The following is a 25,308-nucleotide window of genomic DNA, read 5'->3' as shown; positions in this document are numbered from 1 at the left end:
CAATTCAGCTCTTAGATGCGAGTAAGGATGACAAGTCTCCTAGTTATTGTTTTGACCATTTTCATTACAGAACATGCTTACTTTGATGCTAAATTTCATTTTTCTATTTGTACAGATGAGTTTCCGGAGGAAATGCAGAGTGCATTGCATCTGGATGGTGGCGGTAGAATTTATGAGGATTTTTACAGGTATGTTTTTTACTGATTGTGTTTGGTTTGGTCCTTAAAGGCACTAGACACTATTGGTAATTACTCAAAATAGTTGTTAACTTACTTAGAAACGAACTATGAAGACCTGCTGATAGTATAAAACATAGTGAGAAACAGCTCCCTCTGAAGTAGCATAGTTTTTGAGAAAGAAGTAATTTCTCACGAAAATATTTGATTTGAATTCGAGACCTTAGCTGAGGTGTCGAATTCGAGCATGTGAAAGCACACAACTTACGACAAGGGTGTTTTTTCTTCCATTATTCTCTTGCAACTACGACGACCAATTGAGTTCAAATTTTCTCAGGTTTGTTATTTTATGCATATAATGAGATACACCAAGTGAGCAGATTGGTCCTTGACAATTACCTAAGGTGTCTAGTGCCTTTAAGTTATTGTTTACTTAAGTGCAATCTGTAAAACTATACAATATGTCGAGTTGTTTGGCCTTTTCACTAGTTTGATGTATATTGATAGTTATATGTTGTACGTGACTATATTGTTTGATTTGATAGGATGGTACGTTGTTGGTTTAGGGTGATGAAATCAATCTCATTTTTACAAACACCATACCTGCATAACTAGTACTCTGCACTAATGACGATTTGCCCAATAAATTAGTGCACAGCCACAATCATGGGTCAATTTGTGTTACAAAGACTTCCAATAGAACAAAATATAAATATTGAGGAACTCTTAGCAGATCTTGTATTTGACAAATTCAAGTACTTTTTTATTCATCATAAATGACACAGTGATAACTTAGATATCTGCTACATCAGTTGTTTTCAAACTGTAGCTCATAAAATAGACACAGAAAAATGTTTAGGCCTATCTATGACTGTAGTTTTGCACATTAACAGTTTTGTTACCCTACCTTAAAAAATAAATGCTAAATGTTCATTTTTGTACGATTGCTGTACTTTGTTTTCAATTGTGACTATACTTTAGCCTGGTTCATACTTTTGACAAATTTTGACGTCACAAATTTGCAACGAATATTTCGCAGCAGTTGAAATGTGCACATCTCCTGCAAAACATTTGCAGCGAAGTTAAGGCTCTGATGTCAAAATTGGTTCACATTCGCAGGAAGTATGAACCAGTCTTTACTTTGGTTTTTGTCACCACAGGGTTATGATTCATAATGAGAGATGTGATGACTGGATGCCTATGCTGGCATCACTCAAACAGATTATGTGGCAATACAATCAGGGCATCAGTTCATGCCATCAAGCAGGTAAACACTTTTCATTTTAGTCACAGGGTCACTGTGGTCTAGTAGTTAGACTGCAGGACTGGCAATCACAAAGGCTGGGGTTCGAATCCACAAGCTAACTGCTGATTTCACAATGACTAGAATAAGTATTGTTGTCTAGTTACTGGATCACAATTTCTTGATTTGTGCAGTTCATGATCATAGACATTAAAGCAATGATGAGGGACATTGGCTATTGCCAGCTTGGTGTTTATAGCCCCTTGTGGGAGTTTGCAAAGTTCCCTTGATGGCTAAGTTCGGGCGGTGTGTTCTTGGCCCGTGTGCGCTGTTCTAACGCCAGAACGATAAGAACATGACCCGAGAATGATTCACTCGGAACAAGATCACACACCACCTTTCATCTGGGGTTTCGAGAACAACAATTTACAAAATGCCAGCACAAAATCAGGAGAATAAGTAAATAAGATGCAAAAAGACTCTCAAATAGATTGTTACAGAAGTTGAAAGTTAATAGTCATTCCAAAGAAAATGTTGAAAGTGTGTTCTCTTTCTACTGTCAGGTTTCCAACTGTTAAAAAACAGCCTATGTATTTAACTGACGAACCACATGGTCACATGACCAGTACCGAATCACTTTTCGTGGCGCTTTTATCATATCGTCGTTTGAGCGGATGAAACAAGAACAGCAATCCGTCTTGTTCTCGAGCATCCAAGAACACACTGCCCGAACTCGGCCTTTGCATAGTTGACAACCTCCATAAAACATAGGATTCGAAATACCTTTGACTACCAGGCAATCTCGGTGGTCTTGTTGGTTAAGACACTACTCAAGGATTGCAAAGGTTGAGGGTTCAAATCCCACCCGCAGATCAACGCACTTTATTACTTCACGCCACAATAATTAAAGACAAGAGATAAACTGACTTGGAATGACCCAAACCAGTTTTCCCCTGCTTTGTCACACTCTATGGTGTCCCTCAAGAAGAGCTATGTGTTATGTATTTCAAAAACCCTTGTGTACTTAAGTACACTATTGGTGATTACTCAAAATAATTATGAGCATAAAACCTTACTTGGTAATGAGTAATGGTAAGCTGTTGATAAAAAACATTGTGAGAAGCGGCTCCCTCTGAAGTAATGTAGTTTTCGAGAAAGAAGTAATTTTCGACGAATTTGATTTTGAGACCTCAGAATTAGATTTTGAGGTCTCAAAATCAAGCATCTGAAAGCAGACTACTTTGTGTGACAAGGATGGTTTTTCTTTCATTATCTCGCAACTTCAACGACTGATTGAGCTCAAATTTTCACAGGTTTGTTGTTTTATGCATATGTTGAGATACACTAAGTGCGAAGACTGAGAATTACCAAACGTATCCAGTGCCTTTAAAGCAAGTTTTGTATTTCTCTTCAAGCAGATGGTAGAATTCCAAAGGGCTACAACTCTAAGGCAGCCGATGGTAATCTACTAGAAGCAATCAACATGTCACTCAACGGTCAGTACAATACATTATACTTATAAGTCAACAGAAGTGGATCTTTGAATCCCCGTTTAATTTGGATGAGGCAATACAAAAATAATAGGGAGTATAAGATTTAATAGATTAATGTATCAAAACTTGATTTGGTTAAAATATGCAGGACAAAACTCTACCAGTATCATTGTGTACAAACTGATAGGACAACTGTCATGAAACCAAAATAAAGACCAGACACATTTAGGCAAACTAATAATTAGCTTCAACTACCCAGGCTAGCCTACCCCTTGGCCCAGTAAAGCTGTTTAGCAGAAGATTATGCTGAGCAAAGTTCTTTGCTAAGCAAGAAATGAGCGGAGTACCAGTCACACCAGCAATGGTAACTGGTAGCCTAATTTTGCTTAGCAATTTGTTTATGTGCTTAGCAAGTTTTGTTAGTGCTGATGTACCTTATGACACTGGGAAATATGAAGAAGAAAAAAACTTCTTTGGTTCGCGAAAACACCATGTGTGTATCTACTTGCCAGGTAGAGTTTTTTTCTTTAGAGAACTGTCTTTCTGCTTAAGCAGCTCTATTAAAGTGTGCCCCAAGCATGCCAAGGTCCCTATAGCTGCATAGTTTAAGGGGGATAAGCTGAAGTGTGATAGATGTCTTTTCTCAAGATATATGTAATCCCCAAGTGGCACTTATCCGTTTTCTCTGTCCACCCCACCCACAGTATTTGACAATCACTACGTCAACAGAAACTTTGATCGGACGGGTCAAGTGGTTGAAATTATTACGCCTGGTGCTGGCGTGTTCCACGTGGACAGAACACTGTGTGATATCACCAAGCATCGTATGATTGATTATGGTAAGTTTAAAGACATACGTTGCCTTGGATTGGTCGAGTTGGTCCATGAAAAGCGTTTGAAACTGTTTGTTATGAATTGCATATGGTTAGAAAGATGTTACAGTAGTGGAATGTAGCAACCCACACAAATATGCCTTGAAATTGCGTTGTTTTCCTTTCACTTTGCAAACTAACACGGTCAGTTATTTTATGAATGGCGTGCTGTTCTAGTCACGACAAATACGGAAAACCATGCAATCTTGAGGCATATTTGTGTCGATTGTTATATTCTAAATTTTAAACATCTTTCTAACCCAGCATTTTGTAACAAACAGTTTCAAAACATTTTTTACATAGTCCAACTCGATCGATCCAAGGCAACGTGTCCCTTTAGGTACAAATATTTGATGAGGCAAGTGCTGTACTTCTCGTCCTGGACACTGGCTGCATTTAATTCTTGCCTTTGAACTGCAAATGACTTGGACTTGTAAAGCCAGAAAGTACTTCAGAAATTGATGTGTGATTGATTGCAGATGTCTTTATTTTGTGCGCCTGTACATTTTAAGTGAATAGATTATACACTACGGCAACAGTTAGATTTTAAATCACTCACTTTTAGTTGTTTCTTTTTCTTTAATGTTTAAGCACTTGTGACTTGCTCTGGCTGTTCTTGAACATTACTTCATTTCTCAGGGATATATTTTACAAAATAAATGGTTTTAGCATGAACTTCATTTACAGTAATTTTTAGACTAAAATTAAAGGGTATTTTTTTATCCTGGACAATCTTGTGTAATACCTCTCAAGCCAACTATTCAGGTCCATTGTTTGTAAATTTGCTGCAGGTGTTGGGAGTGACTTGGTCTGTCTGGCAGAGCAACCTCCTCATCCAGTACCACTACTCTTGGTAAGCACATACTTAACACTATTTTTTTTTTATTTTTTAGATTTGGATAATTAAAATTGAGAACTTGTTTTAAGTTGAACACAAAGGCACTGTACACATTAGGTAATTACTCAAAATATATGTTAGCATTAAACCTTACTTGGTAACGAGCAACATTGTGAGAAACAACTCCCTTTAGTGACTACTCCCAGACTATGGAAACTGTGTGAATGATGTGTGATTTGAACATAGTTGGTCCACACAGAAAACACACTGAGATCACACTGTGTTCACATGGTGGTCATTTCACATTGTGACCACTCCCAGACTATGAAAACTGTGTGAATGATGTGTGATTTGAATATAGTTGGTCCTCACAGAAAACACACTGAGATCACATTGTATTCACACGGTGACCATTTCACATTGTGACCACTCCCAGACTATGAAAACTGTGTGAATGATGTGTGATTTGAATATAGTTGGTCCACACAGAAAACACACTGAGATCACACTGTGTTCACATGGTGGTCATTTCACATTGTGACCACTCCCAGACTATGAAAACTGTGTGAATGATGTGTGATTTGAATATAGTTGGTCCACACATTAAACACACACAGATCACACTGTGTTCACACGATGACCTTTTCACTTTTACATTATTTTATGCCTGTGAATATCTTTCACAGAATTTAGGAAAAGTACTGACTATAAAGCGCTTACACACATTGGTGTAATAAGAGTAAGTCAAAAACTGTATATTTTCTTATTTGTCCTTTGCTTTTTCTGGTTTCAGTTCAGTGACGATGAAGCCAAGAGCCTGAATTCCACCAATACACACCATATCCCGTACTGGCTGAACTACAGCTTCTATCTATCACCTAGTCAGAGACAGCGGCATTTCTCATCCGCTCAATCACACTTCATTCCAAAGTTCAGACTGCCAACAAAAAACGTAAGTTGTCTTCGTTTGATGTCAGGTCTTTTTTTCTTCATAACACACCTTGCTTGTTCTGTATTCTGGTTGGCTGAACCACAGTCACGTGGGGTGAACTAATAAAATCTAGTGATCGTGCGCATGTTTTGCGGAATTAGTGCCCGAGCCGGTAAGCCTACTATAGTCTTATAATTTTTGACTGGTTACAGCGCCCTCCCTTGACATGAACTGTGAACAGCAACTGAAAAACTCCCTTTCTTTTCCAAGTTTCTTTTCTTATTTCACATTTAAGACCGAGGTGTTAAAAAACACATGTGACCCGCTCTGTGAAAATGAGTCAGATGTTGACAATTTAAAAAATATAGTTATATGCATGGCTGGAAAGAACACTCAAACACTGCAGTTATTTGGTACATGTATATGTCTAAGCTTTGGGGTGTATCGCGTTGCTGAGTTACTCCCATTTGAAATTAGCCAGAATATATTTTTTTGGTTAAAAGCTTTACTTGTAAATACAAGTAAAGTGATGTTTTCAACTACCATTTCACTCAAAACGATACAAATAAGACTAAAGTATGATCATTGTTGTATTCATAGCTTTATTGCCTAAAAAAAAAGTGTTCTTAAGGTTTACTTTGCGAATATAAATCTTAAAGCGTATAAAGAAGAGGGACGTTTTTTCATTCACAGGCCCTCTTCTGTTTACTCACAGTCCCTCCGGGGAATACATGTAGACTTGCACTATTTACCTCATTGCCAGTCAATTTGTGTATAATAGTTCATGTACTTGTCTTGTACTGTTTGTGTATGTTTTATCAGGACAGTCCTTTGTTCTGTGTCCTGTCTCCACAAAAGAAATTATTTAGTACCCCATTTGAGAAGGGTAGCATGGCAACAGAATTGATAATATGCAACACGTGTTTCAACAATCAGAATGATGGAACAAACTCTACCTGGCAAGTAGATACACAAATGGTGTATACCGCAAACCAAACATACATGTAACAACATCAATTAGTTAAGATCTTCCCTCGTGAGTGAGTTATTTAACAGCCAACTGGGCTCAATTCTCTTCAATTCAATTATGCAATTCAACTTTTATTTCCTTAGTAGTGACAAATGATAAACAATTTCTTTTTTAAATGAGTAAAAAAGAGATCTAAATGTTTTTTTTTTAAGTATTATTAACCAATCAGCCTCAACTCAGTGATATCTGTAAGCAAACATTCTCCCATTTTCAAACTTATTTTGAAAAAGTAATTTAGGTATTTAACTGCTAGCCTTGTTTATCCCACAGTTAAAAAACAGCACAGATTCCACAAACGCCAACAGCCTGCCAAAGCTACCCCCTAAAACAGCAACTGGCATCCACTATCCAGTATCACATGAATCTTATGATTCAGACAGTGAGATGGATGAATGTGCACAGTTCGACAAGTCAATCTTCAAAGTGCACAACATGAAGACACAGAAATGTAATAATCCATTCGTGCCTGCTTCCTTGACGACCAAGCTGACTCCAGATCGGAGGAGGTGGACCCATACCTTCCCTCATGGTGAGTCAGGAATTTCTTTTTTTCCTTTCTTTCTTCCTCTGCACGTACATTTGTTACTCAATATTGTGCTTTATGTTTAAGGCACCAGACACTATTGGTAATTACTCAAAATAATTATTAGCATAAAACCTTTCTTGTTGACGAGTAATGGGGAGAGGTTGATGGTATAAAACATTGTGAGAAACGACTCCCTCTGAAGTGCCATAGTGATAGTTTTTGAGAAAAGGTAATTTTTCACAAATTTGATTTTGAGACCTCAGATTTAGAACTTGAGGTCTCAAAATTAAACAGCTAAACGCACACAACTTCGTGTGCCAAGGGTGTTTTTTTCTTTTATTGTTATCTTGCAAGTTCTTTGCCCGATTGAGCTCAAATTTTTACAGGTTTGTTATTTTATGCATATGTTGAGATATACCAACTGTGAAGGCTAGTCTTTGACAATTACCAATAGTGTCTACTGCCTTTAAATGTGCTTTACTTAGCTGAAATTAGTTAACATTTTATATCATGTTGCAAGTTTTATGTTTGTACAATTGATGTCACACTAATACATGGACATTTCCAAATACAATATAAACAACGACATTTTTCATAGGACCTGGGAAAGTACCGAGTTTTATTTTTATTTTATGTTCTTTTACACATGTACAACAGAGGATAGGTATTAATGTACTCCTAATGTGAACCTAATTTAAAACACCAAAATTAAATGTGTCACTTTTTTTTGTGGGGGTGGGGGGGGGTGGTTGCAGTTGGACAAAAGAAGAAAAGGACAAAAACGGCTCGTAATAAGTAGGACTTAAAGACTCTGGACACTAGGACACTATTGGTAATTGTCAAAGACCTGTCTTCTCACTTGGTGTATCTCAACATATGCATTAAATAATGGACCCGTCCAAATTTTATCTCAATTGGTCCATGAAAAACGAAAAAACACCCTTGTCACATGAAGTTGTGTACTTTCCGATACTCGATTTTGAGAACTCAAAATCTAATTCTGAGGTCTCAATTTGAAATTCATGGAAAATTACTTCTTTCTCTAAAACTACCACACTTCATAGGGAGCCTTTCCTCAAAATGTTATATACTATCAACCTCTCTCCATTACTCGTTACCAAGGAAGGTTTTATGCTAACAATTATTATGAGTAATTACCAATAGAGTCCAGGGTCTTTAAAAGGAATCACATAAGAACCTTTTTTGAACTGCTAAGAGCAGTCTTATAACATTTGTATAAGAGTCTTATGAGATGAAATCACACGGGCTGAATATTGTGGGGAAACAGTTCTAGAGCCATCGCCAGCGTTGCCGGGCACATGAACTGTGTGTGCACGACGCGTGATCCCCGCGTGGGGATCACATGGACAGCATGTGCTGACCACAGGTCGCAGCAGTGGGTATTTTTAGGCTTCGTTTTCAGTTGTGATTTGGCGGGCTTGGAGGAAAGAACAGATTGAGAGAACAGGTCAGTAATTGCGCACACAGGGCTTGATTCTGGTTAAATAAAGAGAAGGAATTAAAGAGAATCATTAAAAGGAGTTAATCGACAAGAGAGAATAAGGAAACAGAATAAACCATTATCAGTAACGGAGACATATTGCTTCACACCAGTTATTTTCTTTATTGTGTCAGTTATTATTATTGTTTAGCTGCAGCGAAGACTTTTAGACCGCTCAAGTCGACGTTACAACATATAACATCTTTTTGCCTGTTTTCAAAACATTCTACATTCATCAAAACTAATCCTTACAATGATCAGTTTGATTGTATTCGGTACAGGTCCTCATGGAGATGTGATCCAGCTTCATCACAAGCACAGCTCCCTGACCAGCGAGTCCACTGGTAACAGTAGTAGTGACCTCATCAGTTCATCATCAAGTGCATCTAGCCTCTTCAATGAATCCGCTGGAGAAGAGACTACTAATGATGGTGAGCAAATTTTTGTATTTTATAACAATACATGAATAAGTATGACATGAAACTTTTTATGGTGGGATTACAAGGATTGACAAAAACAAGCTTCAACACTTTGGTTATCCAGAAGAGAGGGGGGACAACCTTGGGAAGATCATTGTGCAAGGATGTGTGGAAGGTAGTAGCTCACGTGGCCGTCAAAAACTTTCTTGGACAGACAGAATCAAAGAACTCACGGGCTTATCAATAAACAATGCATATCGATCTGCACTGGATAGGAAGGGTCAGTCACGACTCATAGGACGACGACGACGACGACAATGAGTATAGAGTTTTAAGTGTTTTGAACTGTTCACTGTGAACATACAATCTTGTGAGGTTTTGGTTATATCACCAGTAGGATTTAACACTTTCCATAATGGGACTCTAATCTAGTAAAGTTTGCGGTACCACATCTCTGTATGAGTTGTGATGGTTCTGAAAAGAAGTGGTTGTTTGACAGCTCAAAATTCTGTTCACATTCAGTTTTTATCAGAACGATATCAAAAAGAAAAGTTTAAAACCCTTTTTTATTTTTTTTTATTTTTGACTTGTTTGACGTCCTGTAGCTAAAGTAAGGACTTCATGTAGTTGCATTATAATTGGAGTAATTTTTCCATTAATATTTTGCAACTCTTCATTTTGGAAAAAAAAAATCATTTATAAAAATTTTGTAGTACGGAAACTTACTTGATTTATTGTTTTCAATGGTGGTATTTACCCTTCGCTAATGCAGCTGGTGATTTTCGTTCAGATTCTCCAAATAGAATGCTCGGTTTGATGGTGAATTTGAAGAGAAGGATTGGATGCGGATGGGGCATTACAGGAGAGCAAGCTTGGACACCCTTCCTGCAAACAGGTAATGTAATCAGTATAAAACATGACCACAAGAGGGGCACTGTTTGGGGTATGGATAAAAACCTTTATCATGGCGTGGTCATCTTGATTTAACTCTATTCCAACTCATTGTAACCAAACAATAGACTGGACAAAATAGTAGTCTGGTGCCATGCACATTGGATGTTAGCATTCATTACTGTTATTGGAAAACAGGGAACATGACCAAGATGGTGAAAGCGTGATAAAGGTCTATTGTAATCAGTATAAAACATGACCACAAGAGGGTACTGTTTAGGGTGTAGATATAGACCTTTATCACGGTGTGGTCATCTTGATTTAACTCCATTCCAACCCATTGTAACCAAACAATAGGCTGGACGAAATAGTAGTCTGGTGCTATGCGCATTTATTGTTAGCATTCATTACTGTTATTGGAAAACAGGGAACATGACCAAGATGGTTGAAAGCGTGATAAAGGTCTATTGTAATCAGTATAAAACATGACCACAAGAGGGCAATGTTTGAGGTGTAGATGAAGCCATTGTCAGACATTTTCATTTGTTTTTTGCAACTTTGATGACCAATTGAGCTCAAATTTTCTCAGATTTGTTATTTTATGCACATATTAGGGTACATCAAGTGGTGTGTGTGTCAGATATTTTCGGTTTACTTAGTATTTATCCTATGTTTTAATTGGTCAGGTTTTTAGCTTTTTGTTTGTATTGTTAGAAACATTGAGGAATCTGTGCTTCATAATTCGCCTTATACATGTAAATGCTTTTTATTATTATATTTATTATTATTATTTATACTGGTCTTTGACATTTACAAAACGTTTTTAGATCAAGGAACCAAGAAGTACATGTAAAGTAATGTTATATAATAGATGTTAAATTTGCATTGGGGATAAAGAATATTAATTTTGGTTTTTACCCATACACCAATGTGTGTTAGCACTGTATACTCAGTACTTTCCGAGTCCTGTGAAAAAATATCACAGGCATATAACTCGGGTGGGATTCGAACCCACAACCCTTGCAATTCTAGAGCAGTGTCTTACCAACTAGACTACCGAAATGGCCCGGTAGCTAGAGGCAGTTTGAATCCTAAGTTAAACAATCATTTGATTGGTATTTGTTCTTAGGCGTGGATTGGAAGTCTCTGACTGCCACAGCCTGTTTCCCGATCACGACAGACTTCTATCCAGACAACAAGACCCTGGAGACAGACTTCCATGAGAACCCACAAACCTTGGACATCATTCCTGAAGATGGCGAGGAGATGTCTCCATCTGGTAAAACCATCCAGAGCGTCTTTGAGGAACTCATCTCACAGAGATTGATTCAGGTAAGCATTGCAGTAAGCATTTTTTTAGAATATTAATATTTTGCTTTCGAAGAAAATTGACTCCTTTTTATTTATTTTATTTTTATTTTTTTATATTTTTTTTATAGCAGGATGAATAGAAACTAGAAACAAAGTTAAGTTTATTTTTCAATGCACTTGAGTAAAAATACCAAAAAGACTAGTTAAGTTTGAACAGTTAAGATTTCTTGAGGAATTGTTTTTCAAATGTTTTTTGTAGTTTGACAAAACAAGCAGTGATGTTGTTTTCTTTTCTACAAATTTTGTTTTATTCTTCCTCTTTGTTTCACTACAATTCTTTTAAAATAAACAGATGTACACAAAGCCCTAACATCCAAGCTTGAACAGGTTAGATTTCTGAACAAAATAATCAATATAAATATAATAATTAGTTTGACAAAATAAACAGCAGCTTTCTTTTCTGACAATTTTGTAATAATCTTCTTCTTCGTTTCTCTACAATTCTTTTAAAGACCCTGGACACTATTGGTAATTACTCAAAATAATTGTTAGCATACTTACTTGGTACTTAGCAATGGTGAGCTGCTGTTAGTTTAAAACATTGTAAGAAACAGCTCCTTCTGAAGTAGCATAATTTTATTACGAGAAAGAGGTAAATTCTCACTTAACTAAAATTATTTGAATTGAATAAGAGACCTCAGCTGAGTCCTCAAATTCAAAGCATCTGAAAGCGACAAGGGTGTTATTTCTTCCATTATTTTCGCGCAACTTTGACGACCAATTGAGTCCAAATTTTTATAGGTTTGTGGTTTTATGCACATGTTGAGATACACCAAGTGAGAATACTGGTCTTTGACAATTACCTAAGGTGTGTATTTTAAAAGTCAGCTTTACAAAAAAACGTGAGATTTCGGAAGAAAACAATCAGTATAAATGTCATAAAACGAATTTGACAAAACAAAACAGCACATTTCTTTTCTGACAATTCTTTGTTTCTTCATTTGTTTGTTTTTTACTACCATTCCTTTTGCAGAATTACCAGCTGATTCTGTTGCCCAAATCAGAGATAGCCAATTTATCCCTCAAGGGAAGCAGCCATCTTCCTTTAGTCACTAATCCAGACAAGGTTAGTATTAATAAATAATAAAAATAACTAGTTCAAGCTCATTTCACAATAATATCTCAATGCCCTGTTCATTGGGCCAATAACATTCATTTAATCTTTCTCAGCTCCCTGGGGAGTACACACCCATGAGCCACAGTTTGGGGCTATAGTGGCTTTTCCATACACAATATCAACCTCTACCCTCGCAGGTACCCACTTATACCCCTGAGTGAATAAAGGAATTAGAGTAAAGCAGCTTGCTCAAGGACTCCAGTGTAACGACCAGGACCCACACTCAGATGACATAACCATCAGAACTTGAATTTGATGCTCTTAACCACTCGGTCATGACACCCTACAAACATTGACTCAACATTATGCACTTCCCAATGTGCATGGTCGGTGCACAAAGGATTCTAGGTTTAAAATCTGAGACAAACCAACACTGGCAACCATCATGGCGTGCTGATTTAAAAGCAATGCAGTACACAGCTATAAAACCTGGCATGTTACATGTACATGTACATGTAAACTATGGCATCCATCCTGGCAGCTAGATTTATTTGTTAACCGCTCAATTTCCAAGGATGCATTGGGTTATACTTCAAGATGGAGCTTCTGCATTCTTTTGTTTTATAACACCCCTTACAAATATTCTGCCTTCTCATTGGTTTAGAGCGCGTCACATGATATGTCTTTATGTTTTACTAGATGCCGGCCGTGTGATAGTGCATCGTTTGCCGTGTGATAGTGCATCATTTGCCATATGACGACTATCTCACGACCTGCATTACCCAGACGTCTTTTTACCCACCTTGAACACAATCAGTTGTGCATCTGTGTATCTGAAACGCGTGCACGAACGTTACGTGTACGAAGATGATAATTAGTCTGTTGGGGTGTTATAAAACAAATATTGACCGCTTTAACTCGTGCTAAGGTTAAAACTACGACTCCCTCAGTGATCTCCAGACTGTTCCATTTTCCCTTGGCTGCGCCTCGGGAAAATAGAATGCTCCAGGGATAACCTCGTAGTTTTCACCATAGCCTGCAAAGCAGTCAATATTTGTGTACTATTCACCTGACATGATCACACTATACGAATCTTGTTTTTTTATAGTTTAATTGTTTAATACAAAATTGTTTGTGAGAATCGTCACTTGATGGCCACTTCAAGGTGACTGCTACTGACTGATTTGGGCTTGTTGACCCAAATCAACTAGGGGCACTTGCACCTTCTCCCGGGGCTGAAACAAAGGCCTTGTGTTAGATGGTTACTGAAGGCTGATTTTCCACTCTGTTATTCCCTTATTGTACATGTATACCCAACAACCCCAGGAATAAATAGTTATGCCTTCACCGATGTTCTTTCCTTTTCCCACACAGCATGTGTTTATCTTGAGCTATGGTCAGTCGTATCATAAGATAAGCCTCAAGCCAGATATGAAGAGCATAGAGATCGTCAGATACACAAAGAGGTTAGTAATCTTCGCCCCGTCACTTTATTACATTAGAGGCTTTTAATTTAATTTCAACTTTCATGATAACTCTATCTATTGGAAATTTAGCGAGTTTATCATAAAACATTTTACCCTGGATGCCTTTTTTAATGGAAAAAAGTGTTGTTTTTATTATGTTTACTAATTTTGGTTTTACCCTCCCACTATAATGTGAGTTAGAACTGTAATACATTACTCAGTACTTGCCCGAGTTCTCTGAACAAAAATCACAGGCATATTACTCTGGTGGGATTTGAACCCCTGACCTTTGAAATTACCCATTAGCAAGACATGCTAGAGGCAGTTTGAATCCTACCTATACATGTATCTATACATGTATGTATATTTAAACAAAACATTCAGAATAAGAGCTAATCAAACTTTGGCATATCTCTCTTCTGGAGAGACTATTTCCTACCATACGGCACTCATCATGCAGCAGATACATATGTATCCATATATTAAAAAAATAATAATAAATCTATCCCTGTTGCAAATTTAACATCTTTAAAAAAATATATGATTGTTAGCTTAAATACCATCTATTTTCTCTCCCAGGAAACAGAGGACAACTCTGAAGCTGGGTTACTCCTACAGACTGTGGCCGATTTGCAAGTCTGGCTACGAGATCCGCCATACTAGAATATTCCGTAATCCAATAGATAATAAATGGAATCATCGAGATAACTACATCTGTTTAGGAGGTGCCGCTATGAGAGAGGGCTTCGATCTGCAGGAGGTAAAGAAGACTTTCGAAAATTCGGATTTGGAAATGACATTAACATTTTCCTACAAATTTGGAATGGGAAAAAAAAAATGAAATGTCACCAGAAGTCCTTTCTGTATCATTTGAAACCATAAAATCACACACAAAAAATTGACCCTGAATCTGTCAATTTTGTGACGCCAGCAAACTAACCCAAACTAACAAAATTCTCAACAAAATTGAAGCTTTCGCTTGTTTACCCATTCCACACAGATGAAATGTCTTCAGTTGTCCTTTCTGTATCATTTGAAACTATAAAATCACACCGAAAAAAAAAAAATAGATATTGGACCAAAAACCCACACTTACTAAATTCTTAACAAATCTGAAACTTTTGCTTGTTTATTCACACCATGGCAGCCTTAATTGCACAGTGGTTACAGTTGCTTAACAACATCAATACACAGAAGAAAATTCAAAGAGTGTCGAAAAGGTTATACAAAAAAACAAGCACAAACACCAATGAACACACATATTAAAGAGAGCAAGAAATTATAGAAACACATTTTGCTTTGGTTTCAGTCGTTGAAGTTTTGGCGAAGTCGTTTCATCCTCCTCCCTTCAGCATCTTCCTTGATGCGTAAACTCTGTGATCAGAGTTACCAAGGACCCTTGGATGTCTTTGAAGAAAGAACAGAGTCGCAGAAGATGACTCTTCAAGATGGATTTCTGCGGTTTGTGGAGGGATTGAATCGTAGGCGACGAGCGCCGAGTCGACCTCCAAGCAAGGTATAATAATAATTTATAATAATTTGGGGGGCTAATTGTCCTTACGCCCAGCTAGAGCTGAATTGCGAAGGACGCGGCTAAAACGTGTTCGAGGAGCAGGCATGCAAAGGCATGCAATTCAGCTGCCAGCCACATCAACCCATTATGACCACTGAGCACAGCCAAGATCAAAAGTGTTTGATTTTGTTTTCAACTTATATCCAACTTATTCCAGGTATGACTTGTTATAAACCATTAAGAATTGGAAACTGCTGTTAAAGGCACTGGACACCTTTGGTAGTTGTCAAAGACCAGTATTCTCACTTGGTGTAATAATGACTAAAATAACAAATCTGTGTTAAAAAGTTTGACTCAATTGGTCATCGACGTTGCAAGAGCATAAGAAGGAAGACCCTTGTTGCACAAATTTGTGTGCTTTCAGATAACTTAAAAAGGTTTGGGGCCTGAGGTTTTTAATATTTTAGTGAGATATGTTACTTCAGAGCATGTTCAGAGGGGGCTGTTTCTCACAATGTTTTATACTATCAACACCTCTCCATTGCTTGTTACAAAGTAAGTCTTTATGATAACAAATATTTTGAGTAATTACCAATAATTGCCAATGCCTTTAATATTTAAACAAATGTTAGGTTTGTGATGAAACTGAACCTGCAACCTCCAGACTGATTTCACGAGCAACTGAGCTATAGCATCTTCCTTTTTTGAAATTTGTTTTGCTCGGGTGTACCTGTTAGAAGCTACTCAGCCTGAAAATGTTACTGTGAAATTCGTTGTAAACATTATTTTCCAGAGACCATCTGTGGCTGCGGATCCCAACGCTGGGAGCACATCTCGTCGCCTGATTTCTCGTACTAGTGGAAGTGGAGACTCTACCCCTACAAGTTTACAGCCCAACTTGAGTCTCAACACAGCCACCATTACTAGCGCCCTCGCTGGGATTAGTATAGCCAGGGGGAAGGAGGACGGGTCCGGCGTCTTTAAGAGTTATCCGAGCTCTCCGGAGAGAGAGAAACTCAGTCTGGCGTCACCTCTGTTGTATATCACCAACAAGATGAGAGATATGATGTGAGTTTTAATATTGTGCTTTTGGTTCTCTGCTGTGCCACAAGGCTTTTCCAGACCTTCCAGTTTAAATCAAGCACTTTCGATCTCTGGCTGTGCTCATTGGTCGTAATGGGTTGAAGTGGCTGCTTGCTGCCAAAGGCGCCCTTGCAATCCTAATTCTTGAACACTTTGCAACTGCGTCCTTCGCAATTCAGTTCTTAGCTTGAACATTTTGCCCATTGACCTTTCCTTTTAGTTATTGATTATTTTTCTCTCCTGTTTTTGTTTCAGTGAAGGAATGAATTTCATTACGGGCGACGTCAAAGGTTTGTCCCAAGGAGACTGTTTTGTTTCAGCAGACGGCGTAGCCTGGGTGCGGAAAACCTTGGCGGGGAGTGTCACTCATAAGGAAGCTATGGCCCTCCTGCAGGTAAATAAAAATCCCCAAAACAAAATTTATGGAATGTATTTTTTTTTTTTACAAACTGAATTACATGTATAACTAATTATAATCAGTATGAGTTTTGATAAGTTTGGTTTTACCCATTCACCGATGTGTGTTAGCTATACCTGGTACTGTAAAAAATAAACATAGGCACATTACTCAGGTGGGATTCGAACCCATGACCTTTGCAGTTCTAGAGCAGTGTCTATTGACCACCAAGATTGCCTGGTAGCTGGAGGCTGTTTGATGAGTTATATTAGTTTAGTTGTTAAATACAATATTTGACTGATGGAAGCAATTTGATGTGATTTTTCGAAAATTCTTATCAATCATAGTCTATAAGACTGTGGTATCATCCACTATGAGCCTGGCTGGTAGAGCAGAATGCACTACCTTCCCAAGTTTTTACGAAGCAAGTGCCTTGCTGAAGGGCACACAAGTGTCATGACCGGGGATTGGAACCAACACTCTGCTGCTGACAACACCAAAGTTAGGGATTGACAAACTACATGTAGACCACTGGGCTACAACATGCCATATAAAAGAACCCAGTTGCTCGGTATTTCTGTCAGTAGCTTTTAAAAACCAGTATAATGTGCTACAAAATTAGTCCATGACTCAACAAGTTCAAAACCTTTCTTAAAATGTTACTGTTTGTTCCAGTGATTTGATTACCTCATTGGTATAGTTTGCACTGTATTGAATATTGATATTAATTATAATAAGATTCTTCAATCTTTAAGATGGCTGCTTTTTGTTTTTCAAGTTAATGCTTGAGGAAGGTTACATCCGAGCAGTGTTCAGCAATGCTGCAATGAAAACTTTCATCTATGGCTACTACATCTATCAGCTCACATCCGAAGTCCTTAGCCCAGGTATGCCATCTCTGTGTTTTATGATTAAAATTCAACTTTAAATGTTGTGTATGTTCCGACAAAACTGTTTTCTGACGCTCCTCTATGTCACTTAGAGTGTATTCCCCCAACCCTATCACTGTGATCATGTCTGTGGCTACATTAAAAAAAAATTATTGCTTCTTTCCATTGTTTATTGGCATGTTGAGTGGCTTGGTGAGGTTGCTTTGTTCCAATACCAACCACTCCTGGGGTTGATTTCACCAAGAGTTAGTACTAGTCTTATCTCGACTTAAGACAAGTTACTTGTCCTAACTTAGGACTAGCCATGTGTTTTTTATATCTCCTACGACTAAACCTAAGTTTTGACTAGTCCAAACTCTTTGTGAAATCGACCCCAGTTCATCAGAGAGTTGCTGTTCATAGGGGCACATAAGTGCTCCACCTCTACCATAGGGTCTTCTTGTCCAGGGGTCGATTTCTTGTCTTGGGAGATATTAAAAACTTAATGCTACTCCGAGTAACTAGTCTTAACTCGAGATAAGACTAGTCCTAACTCTTTGTGAAATCCACCCCAGGAGTATTGAGACTAACTCTAAATCCTTATCCTAGCCTAGTTTGATAACAACAAAAAATTTGTTCATAGGGCTGTGGTATTGAGATGTCGCCCTACCACAGTATCATCACAATGTGAGGATTCACACTTTTATATCCATCCGTTGTTTCATAAATCTTGTTACTTCTCCATCCCTCTAGATTCCAAAAGACCAAGGTCATCCACGAAAGAAAGGCGCTCACCTTTGACCTTCACCGTTGACCCTGCCTCTAGTTCTCAATGGTTTGAAGTGTCTTGTGAACACTTCAGTGAAGGAGATGATGATGAGGACAATAAGATGCCCTCCCGCGTTGAGGATAAGAAAGGTGACGAAAGTGAAGAGAGGAACAATGTGGATTCTGGACTTTGGAAATCAGCAGATGAAAAAAATGAAGATGGTAAGAGATGTTACCAACAGGGAAGCCCTCATTATGTGCAGCATGGATTTTATTTTTCAAATTGAACATTCATATAATTTGTTTTTTTTTGTTTATTTAGCTTATTTAATGGCACAAGACAACACAAATATAAGTATTGTAGTAAATACAATGGGCATACATATGCACTTGTTTTGTTATTCCTAGATGTGTTTTTATAGTGTTGTGCCAATGAATTACATGTTGTCTTGAATACTTAAAGAAACAAAAAGTTGTGGAGTGGCAAGATGGAACACTAGATGGTGAACACAACTATAAAGCCATCCAACCACAGTTAAAGAAAGGGATGGGGTGGAAAGGGAACGGGTGGGGTTGGGTTTGACAATGTTTGAGGAAGAGAGAAGGAAGGAGGCAAAATGATATCGGTAGCTTGCAAACACATTTTTTTTTTACCCCAAGCTATTTACTATCTTCATCTTCAAATATCAAACTTGCAAAACATAGTAAATAAAGACCTGACTTTTTGACCCTAGCCAGGAGGGTCTTTCTCGAGAAAGAGCGAGAGACTCCGCTAGGGTCGAAACGTCAGGCCATTACCATAGGTCCTTTTGGTTTGTAAGTCGTTTGCAACAGTTATTTATATTTTCTCAAACATCAAACTTCATAGACACAAAGAAGAAATCCAAGGGTATCAAGCCCTCTGTGTACAAATCACTCTTCCTGGAGATCGACAGCAGTAAACTGACTGACCGTGTAGAGTGGTGCCATGTTGGATATCATAGTGACTACAACGTTGATATGGCCTTTGAGATTGAGCTCCAATGGTTGACGTCAACACCAAGCCTCCTGCATGAATTGGTGAGTTGTACAATGGGGCAGTATCATTTGGAACCATAAAATCATTGGAAATTTGTTGACAAAATCTGAAATTTTGACCATACGTGTACCTGCATGGTTCAATTTTTTTTCCATTGAGAGCCAAAAATCCAATCTCACAAAATTCTCAATCAATCTGAAATTTGTGGTTGTATACCCAGTCTCCACTGATAAAATGTTTTCAGTAGTCCGTTCTGTATCATTTGGAACCATAAAATCATTAGAAAATGTTTGCCCCTAAATCTGAAAAACTGACCATACCGGCATGGTTCGATTTTGTTCATCCTGACCAAAAATCCAAACTCACAAAATTCTCTATAAATCTAACAATTTTTGGTGTACACCCAGTCTCTACTGATAAAATGTTATCAGTTGACATGCTAGTGGCGCATCAGAACTGATGGCTATTGCTCTGGCTAAGACTGCTGCTATAAAGGGCTTATTACTATACTTCAATGCATGATGACATTGTAATCCAGCTGTAGCCGAAGCTGTAGACACCAATTCCTACACGGCCTATGAACCGTTGATAGTCCACCATAATATTGATAATTTCTATTTCTTGAATAGTTTACGAACTGGGCTCGTCGAGCGGTTACCTGTGGCTTTCACCTTGTACCAACACATCTGGATCCATTTGGCTTCAACGTGGACATCTCCGACTCGCTTCACAGTCCTCTGTTTATTGAGCTTCAGTTACCCGAGGGCTACTTACATGAGAGAGGGGGACTAGAGGAGGGCAGTCAGGGACTGGAGGACGCTCGTAGAATACAGCAAATGATTATTCAAAGGTAGAGTATGGCAATTGACTATCATTGTGGGTAGTTTAGAAAGGAGATATTTTAAATTTCAGTTTACAAACCATGGTATTAAGGTTCCAATGTCCTACTTTTAACAACTATTTGGACTATACTATGGGATTCGTTAGGACTGCTGTATTTTGTCTGGTAATAGTCCCAACGCATCCCAACATTGAGTCCGAAAAGTTGTAATGCAGGGCATGGGTACCTACCCATGGTTTTGGGATTGATGTTTGAATTTAAATAAGCTTGGTTGGATTTTGCTTAGGCTAAAATAGGAATTTTGTTCTAAAAAAACGTATAAACTAAAAAACAAAACGTATTTGGAATGTACGGGATATAAAAAAAAATTCTTAAAGGGACAGATAGCTCAGATGTTAGAGCATGTAGACCTGAAGGTGGCAGGGTCAACTCCCATCCTAGAATAGTTTGTTTTGTTCACCTCAAATTATTTTGTTGTTCTTCATAGGTTTGGTTTCCTGAGTAACCAGACATCATGCTACAGCCCTCTAGCCAGCAACACCCAATCCTCTGATCACAGTTCCCTACCCATCCACCAGCAGTACATTCACACCACAGGGTGCGTATTCCTCCTAGTGATGCCCTTCCATCGACCCCCATTCACACCACGGACTGAACAGTTACCCTGCCTCTGCAAGCTGGGAAGCCTAGGGTCATGCAGAGATAGACAAGACGGCCAGGAGTCGTACGTGGTCAACAGTGCGGCAGCTAGCAACCACGGCCAGCAGTGGTCTGGCTTCACCCATCACATATGCCAGAGCTACGGAGGCAAGCTTGGCTTCCTCTACATGCACAACTACCTCTTGACCAAGAAGTGGCGGTCGTCGGCGACGGGAGACGAGAAGTTCCACGAGAGTCTGTTGGCGGACCTCTGTAGATTCTGCTCTGGTGAGGACGGAAGGTTGGAGGACTTGTTGACGAAGATGTCAAGCTGTGAAGATGAGGATGGGCTGGAGACAGTGACGCCAAAGGAATCCTGAGATATTCAAAGGTCTGTGTCTGAGTATAAAAGTGTAGGTCTATAAAGTTGCTAACACACAGCAATGCGGAACATGTTCCGACATCCCTACAAGTGTAGGTTCCTAAAACTAATCCTAACCCTCACCTTATTGTGTAGAACACAACAGTTAAGTTGGGAACATTGGACACTTGGAACATCTATAGGGATGTCGTGTCGGAACACAAGGATGATGTGTCGGAACACAGGAATGTCGCAACGCAGGAATGTCGCAACACAGGAATGTCGGAACATAGGAGTGTCAAACATAGGTGTTTCGGAACATAGGAGTGGCGGAACATAGGAGTGTCAGAACATAGGAGTGTCAGAACATACATGTAGGAGTGTCGAAACAGGTGCTTCAGACCACAGGAGTGTCAAACAAAACAATGTTTGAACATAGAAATGTCGGAACATATGGGTGTCGGAACAAAGAGCAGCCACCAAATAGGATGCATCTGAGAGAAGGGTATCGTAGGTTGCTTGAGATTTTGGCTGGAATACTTAGGGTTTTTAGATTGTCTTTCTTTTGCATTGCAAGTATTTCAATGCTATATCAATAATATATTAGACAATGCTATATCAATGATATATTAGACAATGCAAAGCTATGGTGGACATGCACCATGGCTCTTGTGTGAAACACACTTACGTGCAAAAACAGTCCTGAACACTGTCTTGAAGTTTGCTTTCTGAAATGTTGTGGGTGTGATTATCTAAAAGCACTCACTGTCTTTTAGTTTATCGTTTATTGTAAATATAAACCAAATAAGGGAGTATTCTGTCATCATTTATTTATGGATTTCTATGCAGTTTCTTTCACCACTGAAACATTTGATGGTAGATATATGACTTTGAAAGATGCACCCTTTAGTAATAAAATTATAGTAAATAGCAGAAGTAGTATTTTTGTTACTATTATATCTAAACCCGTACTTCATTCTATTTTTCCTTCCAAAAGGCCAGTTTAGTATTTAAACATGAAAAGAAATATATGTATTAATAGCATGCGCACATGATGAATTTTTTTTACCTATAGCTTAGTTCTAGACATATTTTTTCACAAATTTTCTTAGCGTTCTTGTTTTGGAGATCTTTCACTGGGTGTTTTATTTTTCATGGTTATGTTTTGAAGGATTTTTCTAGATATGGTTGATTGTTTGATGTTGTATTATTAGTTAATACTTTTTTTTGTTTGACAGTTTTCATGAGGAATGTATTCCTACTATGGTGGAGAAGTGCTTTGTTTTGCTGTATTTCGGCGTGTAAAACTTGCCGAAATACAGCAAAGTAATAAAATGTTAACTTGAAATATTAAAGGTATAGTCATAGGGTTGTTTTATAACAATAATCATAATGAAAATTCATAAAGCGCACAAATCCATCAATAGTGCTCATGGCGCCAAATACAAACAACAACATACATAATAAATGTACAATTACCAATCAAAATTAATATAATAATGGGTGCGTTCGTTTAGCTTCCCTGGGTTCGTTTAGTTTGCCTGGGTCGACCCCGCAGTCACCCACGACCCCGCAGTGCTCACTCGGGTGACCCTGACAAGAGCTAATCGAACGATCACACTCGCCCTCTCATGGTGACGGCATGCACCTCAGGTCACCCCCAAGTGACCGCCCCCCCCCCCCCCCCACAAGCAGGGCACTGGGGGCTGACCTGGGTGAGTCCCGTCAAAGCTATTCGAACGTACCAGGGCAGCCGGGGTCGACCCAGGGAAGCTAAACAAACGCACCCAATAGTCCGAAGGGAGTCCTCCTACTACAGGTCATGCAGTGCTTCTTCTCATCAAGTAGATTTTTGCAGTCATTTATTGTTGGTATACTTGCCAATCTATGGCCCTACATACCTAAGAGGTTTTGTTTTTTTACTAGCTTTAAAACCATATTTGCTACCACATTCATTGCAATGTCTGATGCCATTTTATTTTCAAACAGATGGTTTCATTTTGGGCATACATGTACATGTATGTTTATCTTGTCAATTTAACATGTAAGTATTCAATGCAATTCGGACGTTGAAATGAAGAAGCATAACTTGATTTAGTGAAAAATGTGAATAGTAATTAAGTCGCCTTTAACAATCACAATATCATGATGTGGATTTGTTTGTTGGGGTGCTGGGCATAGGGGTGTGTCTGTTTGTTTGTTGTTGCGGTGCATTTTCAAATTGGTTTTGTTTCTAGATGTTTTTAGAAAGAAACCCTTATTTCGGCAGAAGCATGTAAGAAATTATTACGCAAGATTATGTTTGATCAAATGTCAAATACATGTAATTCGTTGAAAAAGTGACGGATACTTTAATTCAGGATGGGCACGAAACAGAAAACACTGAAAGAGCATTTTTTTTACATAATAACTTTATTTGTTTACATGTTATTATTACAAATGTAATCCATACTATTTCCTAACTTGCTGGTGGGTTGAATAGTTAACTAAGACTGCCCAGCAGTAGGCCTATACGTTATAAAGCGCACAAAATTCCACCGAAGGGTATGGTTTAGCAGAAACCGGTTACCAGTCACAATATTGGTATTTTGCCACTGGTTCCTTGTGTTCGTTTAGCAATATATAATTTGGAATGTTCCCGATGTTTAGTTTGTATTTATTTATCTAGGATTGGTCTCTGAATGTTGAAGGAAGAGATTTTTTTTATGAAAGCGAAAGCTTTCAACATGCAGCCTACTTTCAACTCTCCACTGAAATATCAAGAGGTAGTTTATTTTAGTCTGCAGAGCCAGTACTTTTAGACAAGGGGTCTGTGAGGCGGATTCATTGTCGATTGGTTATTGTTTTACTCGTTTCTTAAAAAAAAATCTTACAGCATATAAAGCTACAGTATATCAGGGGTTTGTTTTCCAGTGTAAATTATGTGCAAATCTGTGTACAAAATAATATCGTCAGTTTTACCAGTGTTGTGAATCCCTGTTAAAAATCTGGAACAAGGGGTTGACATGGCAATTTGGTTATTTTGTTTTCATTTGACTCGTTTGATGTGTAGGGCTACAGGGTAAATTGAATGCATAATAATTATGTGCAGGTTCAACTTATTGCTCATAAAGCACAATACCTATTACTAAATCTTTCATAAGTACATTATTCAACATTCAATGCAATTTTGTTTAACTTGTTTGTATTCAGTGTCATAACTTTTTGCACTTCATCACACTTGGCTAAGCCGTATCCGTTTTGACGGCTACGGCTACGGCTTGAACTCTGCATCAATATGCGTTGAAGAATAGAACGTCTATAGCAACACTCTTGGTAACAGCCTTAGCCGTAGCCGTCATTGCTGATAGGGCTGACGACAGGTTAATTATGTTAATAGAAGTCATTAACCTTTGTTGTTTTGTTATTGTTCAATTTTTGAATAGTTTTCTATTGTCACATTATGTAGATAATTTCATTTTGTTTGTGGTCAGTGCTTATTAAAGAGGGGGTTGAAGGTCAAGCTAAGCTCAAGATAGAGTCCTTATTCTGAAAGTGGGAAGACAAAGACGAGTATAACACCTCTGATTAAAATGCTGTAACATATTAATTTATACCCCTCCACTGTGAATTTATTAACATCCAAAAACACCCAAACGTCACATTTCAAATACATAGCTCTTTATATCAGATAAAGGCCTAAAAGTGAAAATTTTCTGGAAAAACTTGATGAGTTCACAAGGCTATATATATATATAGCTTTGTGAAAATTTTCAAGATAAATTAGATAAATTCAAGTAAAAAATTATGAGTTCAAGAAATATTTGATAACCTCACAAGGCAAACAATGTTCACAAGGCCCTGTGAACTTATCATATCAATGGTGTTTGAAGCTTTGTATAGTGTGGAGAATAAGGGCAACTATAAATATAACTTGTGGGTACTACCATGGGTAAAAACTCTTTTGAAGGAGTGGTGGCTCTGAAAAGAGCCGGTTTGGTCTTAACGTTTCACAAGGCCTTGTGA

The 25,308-nt window shown here is 38.1% G+C and overlaps 1 protein-coding gene across 4 annotated transcripts in view; it reads left to right on the top strand.

Annotated features, from left to right (window-relative positions):
• Positions 1 to 24,794, top strand: part of LOC139938575 (GATOR1 complex protein DEPDC5-like) — a 92,758-nt gene extending 67,964 nt beyond the window's left edge. The window contains exons 8-28 of one of the 4 annotated variants that reach the window (XM_071934151.1): positions 116 to 188; positions 1,337 to 1,443; positions 2,838 to 2,915; positions 3,617 to 3,751; positions 4,576 to 4,637; positions 5,416 to 5,574; positions 6,854 to 7,112; positions 8,892 to 9,041; positions 9,820 to 9,924; positions 11,050 to 11,252; positions 12,265 to 12,357; positions 13,723 to 13,814; positions 14,394 to 14,574; positions 15,124 to 15,330; positions 16,121 to 16,395; positions 16,666 to 16,804; positions 17,586 to 17,694; positions 18,430 to 18,666; positions 19,313 to 19,503; positions 20,092 to 20,312; positions 20,791 to 24,794. In XM_071934151.1, the coding sequence (XP_071790252.1) occupies positions 116 to 188; positions 1,337 to 1,443; positions 2,838 to 2,915; positions 3,617 to 3,751; positions 4,576 to 4,637; positions 5,416 to 5,574; positions 6,854 to 7,112; positions 8,892 to 9,041; positions 9,820 to 9,924; positions 11,050 to 11,252; positions 12,265 to 12,357; positions 13,723 to 13,814; positions 14,394 to 14,574; positions 15,124 to 15,330; positions 16,121 to 16,395; positions 16,666 to 16,804; positions 17,586 to 17,694; positions 18,430 to 18,666; positions 19,313 to 19,503; positions 20,092 to 20,312; positions 20,791 to 21,322 (3,608 nt within the window). In that variant the 3' untranslated portion in view covers positions 21,323 to 24,794. Of the gene's footprint in view, positions 1 to 115; positions 189 to 1,336; positions 1,444 to 2,834; positions 2,916 to 3,616; positions 3,752 to 4,575; positions 4,638 to 5,415; positions 5,575 to 6,853; positions 7,113 to 8,891; positions 9,042 to 9,801; positions 9,925 to 11,049; positions 11,253 to 12,264; positions 12,358 to 13,722; positions 13,815 to 14,393; positions 14,575 to 15,123; positions 15,331 to 16,120; positions 16,396 to 16,665; positions 16,805 to 17,585; positions 17,695 to 18,429; positions 18,667 to 19,312; positions 19,504 to 20,091; positions 20,313 to 20,790 lie in introns of all 4 variants that reach the window. The other 3 variants (XM_071934148.1, XM_071934150.1, XM_071934147.1) reach the window with 3 other exon arrangements.
• Positions 24,795 to 25,308: the final 514 nt, after the last annotated feature.

The sequence above is a fragment of the Asterias amurensis genome, chromosome 6 (assembly GCF_032118995.1).
Source record: "Asterias amurensis chromosome 6, ASM3211899v1".
Lineage (NCBI taxonomy): Eukaryota > Metazoa > Echinodermata > Asteroidea > Forcipulatida > Asteriidae > Asterias > Asterias amurensis.
This window is presented reverse-complemented; position numbering and strand designations above follow the sequence as displayed.